Raw genomic sequence first — 7176 nt, 5'->3', positions numbered from 1 at the left:
AGGGCGAAGGGCGGCGGCGCGTTGAACGCCGCCTCCAGTGCCGACTCCTAGGGTGCGGCGCGGGCGGGAGCTACTCACAGGTTCTCCTGGAAGGTCAGGACGGCGAGCTTGTGGTGCTCCATGTAGAAGAAGGCCTCGGAGAACCTCCGCACCTGAGGGCGAGAGTCACGTGCACCGTTCCACTCATGGGCAGGTGCCCCTGGTGTTTATGGACGTCGAGGTCCCGGAGGTCAGCCCTAAAGGGAGGCTCTGAGCCCACCCCCCAAGTTCTGGAACAATCTTTCTCTTCCCCCGTGGGGGCCTCTGTCACTCACAGCTCTCGCCCCAACACGGCTTATGGACAGAGTTCAACGCACGTTTAGGAAGCAGTTCTTACATTGCTTTCTGTCATTTTTCTACTTGGGGCTTATTTCTCCGACTACAGTGTAAGACATGTGAACACGGGGACCATAAATGCATGCAGATGAAACAGAATGTGCAAAGCCAGCCACGCACGGGCGTCCCCAAGCCTCTGCAGACTCAGCCACGGGGTCCTCCCGCTGTGCGCGAGGAGACGGCGCATCCAAGCTCGCAGCACAAAGATACGCCAAGAAGGATGTCTTACATTTTAAAATACTTTTCAAAACACGTGTGATACCCCTGCGACGGACTCTGCTCTCATCTGGCAGCCGAGGGAGGTGTGTCATGAAGGCAGAGCCAAGGTGTGAGAGGCTAAGTTCAAAGACATCTCATGCCTGTGCAGGGGGTGGTCTACCCCTGCCCCACTGCCATCTGCAGAGTCAACCCCAATTCGCATTCTGCCCAACAGACCCACTGCTGCGGTCCCTCACCCGCAGGGTGTGATGCTCCTGCGTGAGGTAAGCCGTCACGTGGGCGTGCAGCGTCACCGTGTCTAGGAACTGGGTCCACAGGGCCATCAGGTGGGAGGCCAGCCAGGCGAGGTCCTTGCTTATCTGCTCGGCTATCTTCTCCGGGTTGTTCAGCATCTGAGGGGGCAGAGCAGCGGCGGTAAAGGCCCCTCCTCCAGGAAGCGACTGCAGTCTCCTCCCTGGCGTCTGTACCGACTTCCCCATTGTGTGTGTGTGTGTGTGTGTGTGTGTGTGTGTGTGTGTGTGTTTCTTTATCGTTTTCAGAGGGGAAGGAAGGAGAGAGAGATAGAAGCATCAATGATGAGAACCATGGATCAACTGCCTCCTGTACACGCCACACTGGGGATGCAGCCTGCAACCTGGGCATGTGCCCTGACGGGGAATTAAACCATGACCTCCTGGTTTATAGGTTTACGCTCAACCACTGAGCCACACCGGCTGAGCTCAGCTCTGATTTCTTTATCAAGTGAGCAACCATGTCTGCCTGGCATAACCCCAGCTGTTCAGATTGGAGGGGACGGTTCTCCCATTACCTGTAGCTCCAAGCACAGCCGATTCAGCGTTTCTTCAACAGCGAGGGACTCTGGGAAAAGAAAGGACAGCGCGCAATAAAACAGACACGCCCTGGCACACAGCCACTGCCCAAGGACTCTCCTTCCGTCCGTCCCTACTGCCTTCTGGCTCTGGGTGGCAAAGGGGATGAACCTGACTTGGAGCCTGTGATGTCACCCTCCACAAGGCCAACAAGGGCTCCTGGTGCAAGTTCAAAGTGACTCCACCTTCTTTGGTGCCTTTGCAGGTACATGTGTGTGTGCATACACACACACACACTCACACACATATGCTTCACACATGTGGGACACAGGTTTGCATCTCCATTGCACTGATGATTGGAAGTCCAGCGAGGTGGAGCCGCAGAGCCAAGAGAAGCTGAGGGACCCAGCAGGTTTCTTTTGTTGACCTTGAATCCCAGGCTAAGGACCTGGCTTCTGGTCTAGGGGCACAGGGGCCTCATTAGAGGACTTTGAGCAGAACCCTGACATTCCACCTGCTGTGAGTGAGTAGCATGAAGCCAGGACCCCTGCACTCCTGACATGGTGCGGCCACACGCTGCTGTGTGACCCTGAGCCGTCGTTTGACCTCTCTGAGCTTCAGTTCCACCATCTGTCAATCAAGAGGTCCAATGGTCTCCACAATGTTTGGTGATGGGCAGGAAGCAATCCATCCCCAGAAAACCATTGTGAGGCCACTGAGGTTTCTGTGGTCACCCATGTTAAAGGGTATATTTGTATTTATTTCTTATTATTTCTTTATATATGTATTTATTTCTTGTGCACTCTTGTAATTTGCAATGCCATAATTATCACCTAATTAAGACAAGGCTATAAACTACCATTATGTTCCAACAGTGTCAAGTATGCAGTAGGTGATCAATAAATGCTCGGTGGGTGAATGAATCAATGCATGCTTCTCGAGTTGTTGTGTCTTTTCTTCCTGCATTTGCACATCTAAGATTCTCTCCTAGAATGACGCACAGAACAGAAATACCGACCTGAGTAACCTGGTTACTCGGAGGTTTACTGAAGCGTGCGGACTTGCTCGCGCCCCAGCAGACAGAGAAAGGGCTGTGGGATGCGTGTCCCCTGGGCCGGCCCTTACCCAGCTCCATGTGTGGCAGCTCCGGGACATCCCTCATGATGAGCAGGAAGTAGGCGCGGAGCCCCCGATAGGCGTGCAGGAGCAGCAGGCACAGCCCCCGGTGCCACTTGTGAGCGCGCTGCATGCAGTTCTCCGAGGGCACGTAGAAGCTGCCCTGCTGGGACAGAAACCAAAGCTGAGGACCGTCGCACGGCCTGGGCCTGAGGAAAGTGCCAAAGGCTCAAGTCTCCCCGTCCCTGTGTGTGGGAAAAACGCCGCCATGTGCGAGCCTCTGGCTCCCCACCTTCACAGGAAGACGGTGACAGTGACAGTCACAGTAACAGCTCCTCCTATCAGTCAGGTGTTTCAGGCACTGGGCACAGATAGACACTGTTACTCTACCCCCTCCCACTTTACAGACGAAGAAACTGAGGCTCAGAGGTTATAGTGCAGTGGTTCTCAACCTTCTTAATGCTGCGACCCTTTAATACAGTTCCTCATGTTGTGGTGACCCCCAACCATAAAATTATTTTTGTTGCTACTTCATAACTGTAATTTTGCTACTGTTATGAATCGTAATGTAAATATCTGATATGCAGGATGTATTTTCATTGTTACAAATTGAACATAATTAAAGCATAGTGATTAATCACAAAAACAATATGTAATTATATATGTGTTTTCCAATGGTCTTAGGTGATCCCTGTGAAAGGGTCGTTTGACGCCCAAAGGGGTTGCGACCCACAGGTTGAGAACCGCTGGGCCATGGGGACAGACAGCAGGAGGCTCCTTTTCCCAGGGAGACGAGGAATTCAGCAAGGCCCTCAGACAAGGGGGTGAGTAGTGCCCCTGCTGAGAAGGAGAAACACAAACAGGCACTAGGAAGAAGGTGGGAGGCGACGTCATCGGTGTTGGGCAAGCATCTGTGCGAGGCTCTGAGTGTGAACACACAGGGCCGTGGACAAACCTGGTTTACCGTTCTGAGGTCCCTTCTGGTTTGAACCTAAGTGACACATTCCACACACAGGGACTGGAATCAAAAGACTTTCCCATTTCATAAGCAAAAATTTCCATCTCTCGGACATCTGTGCTCACAGGCGCTCGGGTGACCCACGCCCTCCCATCCCCCCTCTCTCCCAGTGTGTTCAGACCGGACATCAGCACAGCTGTAGAAAATCTAACAGAGCGCGTAAGCAGGTGCGTGTCGGACTCCCCAGGTCTCTGGAGCAAGAGGAACCCACTGCTGACGAGGCATCTGAAGAGTCCTACCATCTGCTTCATCTCATTGGATCATCAATTTTGACTTTCAAAATGAATAGAAATATGTAAACATCTCCGTATTACTGAGGGAACACAACATAGAGTGCCTCATTCCCCAGAACCAAATCATTCCTGATGGATCCTTCTAGAATATGTCCACATGCCTATGTGCATACATGGGTGCATGTGCACTTCATATGTGCAGTTGTGTCCTGAAAGCACACACACATGTACCCACAATTTGGCAAATGCTCTGGACATTTCTCTGTTCCTTGCTTTGACCACGTCTCATGCCTTGAAGTTCTTTCTTATCAGACTAAATAATAAATAATCCAGCCCTAGCCCGTTAGGTTCAGTGGATACAGCATCAGCCTATGGATTGAAAAGTCCTGGGTTCGATTCTGGTCAAGGGCATGTACAGGAGGCAACCAATTGATGTGTTTCTCTCACATCGATGTTTCTCCCTGTCTTTCCCTCTCTCTAAAAGAAAATCAATGGAAAAATATCCTCAGGTGAGAATTAAAATAAAATAATAAATAAATAAATAATACAAACTCCTATTTCCATTTCCCAGATCAAAAGACTGTGGCTCAAAGAGCCTAATGACTTATACGCGGCCACTCCGCTCTGCCGCAGGCGAAACACTCCCCGAGCGGAGTGCTAGCGGGGGAAGGCCTTTCTCGGTGCGCGGCCTGGGCCTCCGGAAACCGTGGCTGGCAGCAGCCAGGTGCCCGGCAGGTCTGTGTGCACTGACGAAGGCATTCATTTAGTCCTGCAGTGCCTCCATCAGCGGTGACTCAGCAGAAATAAAAGCCGACAGTGGGTTCATAAAGCCGTCAGCTCCAGGGGGATGGGTCCCTAGTCTGCCTGCTTCGAGGAGCCCTGAGCCCCCCGTTTCTGGCCCTGCTCCCTGCTCACAAGGGCACTTTCTTAGGGCTCCTCAGGAGCAAGTCCTCCCTCATCGGTGTTCGTCCTCGCCACCCTTTGAGAGTTCAACGCTCTGTCCAGTGCGGAGGACAAGCGCACACTGTGTGGCTAAGCATCAGGCCTGACAATCCTTGTTGCTCATTGTTTACCTTCCTGATTCCTCAACGTGGTTTCCTTTCCTCTCTGTGTATGAGCCTGTTTTAAGCAGCGATTTTAAAAATATACTGTTCTGACTCTAAGTCACTGCAAGGCCAGTTTTATTGACTTCCATTTTATGAAGCAAAGCAACAGAGTGCCCTAAATATTCAGTGGGCTTGGAATTATAGGAATAGCCTGGGGTCCGGGGGTCAAGTTCACCTCCTCCCAACCCTCACCAGCTTCAGCACCTTGGACAGGGCCTTCGCTGCCCTCTTTGGGCAAGAGAGAGAAGAAAACTTCCCATAAGCAGGACAAAGGCATGGTCCATTAGTCTTAGGGTTATTATCAGTAGGAATTCCATATGAACCCTTTCATATGTGATGGCATTTTCTTTAGTGAATCGCTCAATTCCTACATCCCCGAGAGAGCTGGGCCGATTTAAACCTTTAAAAGCAAGAACTCGCTAGTAATTAGATAAGTTGACATATTAACCCTGAATAATTCAAAACCCTCCTGTGAGTTACCTTAGTGCCAATGAATGATGCATCTTGGGTAAATGCATCCGTTGACTACAAGTATGATTGGGAGTCCCACTGGGCTTCTCTCTATTCTCCAGCAAGGCACAGGGCCAGTTCCATTCCATTCATCATCATGATCCTAACTGCTCTAAACTTAGCGCCCTCCTCCCCCTCACACCCTACCCCCTAAGGCAGTGGTCGGCAAACTCATTAGTCACCAGAGCCAAATACCAACAGTACAACGACTGGAATTTCTTTTGAGAGCCAAATTTTTTAAACTTAAACTATATAGGTAGGTACATTGTTATTAACTTAATTAGGGTACTCCTAAGGCTTAGGAAGAGCCACACTCAAGGGGCCAAAGAGCCGCATGTGGCTCGTGAGCCGCGGTTTGCCAACCACGGCCCTAGGGGAAACAACTCTTTTTTTTTTCTTTTAAAATCCTCACCCAAAGATATTTTTCCATTGATCTTTAGAGAGAGTGGAAAGGAGAGGGAAAGACAGAAAAATATTGATGTGAGAGAAACACATTGATTTGGTTGCCTCCTGCACATGCCCCAACCAGGGCCCGGGCCGAGGAGAAGCCTGCAACTGAGGTACATGCTCTTGACTGGAATCAAATCCGGGACCCTTTGGTCCGCACGCCGATGCTCTATCCACTGAGTCATACCGGCTAGGGCAGGAAAACAATTCTTTAGTTGGAGGAACCTGGGACACAAATACCCAGCTGTGAAATGTGGAGTCCCATTAGGAGAAGCCTTAGGATGCTAGGAATGTGTGGTGGGATGGGCAGGGCAGGCTTCCTGGAAGAGGTGATGCTGCAGAGCCTTTGGATGACATGCACAGGTCACTGTACAGCTATGCCTGGTCACACAGGTCTGCAGACAGCAGATCCTCAGCCAAGGCGACCACCGTCGGGTAGAAATTCCTGAACACTTCATGTGTGAAAATGCTGAACCCATCTGTTCAGACATTCAGTGTCAGCACTTTCATTGCTCCTATTTCATTTCCATGTATTTTTTCGTTAAAAGTTACTCCCCAAACGGTGTGCAATGTTCAGCAATTCCGTGAGCCGTAGGCACATGGCATTCTTCATATTTAATTAAGAACATTCCACTACTCACACCGAACAGGCAAATCTAGTTTTCAGAGCATCACAGAACCCCACACTTTCCTGATGGATGTCTTTGTTTTTAAGATCTAATTTGAAGGAAGGCTCTGGTTTAAGGAAAACCAGTTCTATTCTCCAATTCGATCAGGTGTATGTGTTTCATAAAAATCACCACGTAGACATTTTAAAAACATGAGGGATTGTGTGTCACCCTGGATTCTAACACTGCTTTGCAAATTGCAATTTTTGTGTGCACATGAGCAAAACGAGGAATCATTCTACTGCTATTACTTCTAATTGTAACTGTACTAAAGGAAATGAGACCAGTAAAAACAGGAGCAGGAAAATTAATTCCGTATTGGCCACGCGCCAACCACTCTAAATACATCAACCATGAGAACAAGCGTGGGACGAGCTCACATTAGTGCAAATACACGCAAGAGAACAATCGCTCCAGAGTTATCTAGAACTGGGTTCGAATTCTGGTTCAAACAACTACCATTAGGAAGGATGCCTGGACTCTCAGATTCTTAGTTTGCTCACCTGTAGAATGGGTCTCCTACTTTAAAAGGTTCGTGGACGTTAGGAGACTCGGAGGAGATCTTGCAAAAAGTGAGCACTGTGGGCAGCAGTCGTTGCTCAGTGAGTATCCCGCCTCCTTTCTGATGTCTGGTGCTGGATTTCTTGCTTCCTGAGGTGTCCTACAGCCACCGAG

General features: G+C 50.0%; 1 protein-coding gene across 3 annotated transcripts in view; it reads right to left on the bottom strand.

Annotated features, from left to right (window-relative positions):
• The window catches only part of FAM135B (family with sequence similarity 135, member B), a 96818-nt gene that overhangs the window by 17900 nt on the left and 71742 nt on the right, over positions 1-7176 (bottom strand). For 2 of the 3 annotated variants that reach the window (XM_005877809.2, XM_005877810.2), the window contains exons 8-11: positions 2529-2685; positions 1403-1452; positions 831-986; positions 79-152 (exon numbers count right to left, since the gene is read on the bottom strand). In XM_005877809.2, coding sequence (XP_005877871.1) covers positions 79-152; positions 831-986; positions 1403-1452; positions 2529-2685 — 437 coding nt within the window. The remainder of the gene's footprint in view (positions 1-78; positions 153-830; positions 987-1402; positions 1453-2528; positions 2686-7176) is intronic. The other variant, XM_014549037.1, reaches the window with a different exon arrangement.

Source organism: Myotis brandtii, unplaced genomic scaffold (genome assembly GCF_000412655.1).
Source record: "Myotis brandtii unplaced genomic scaffold, ASM41265v1 scaffold532, whole genome shotgun sequence".
Lineage (NCBI taxonomy): Eukaryota > Metazoa > Chordata > Mammalia > Chiroptera > Vespertilionidae > Myotis > Myotis brandtii.
The sequence above is the reverse complement of the archived record's forward strand: the minus strand, read 5'-3'. Positions and strand labels throughout refer to the sequence as shown.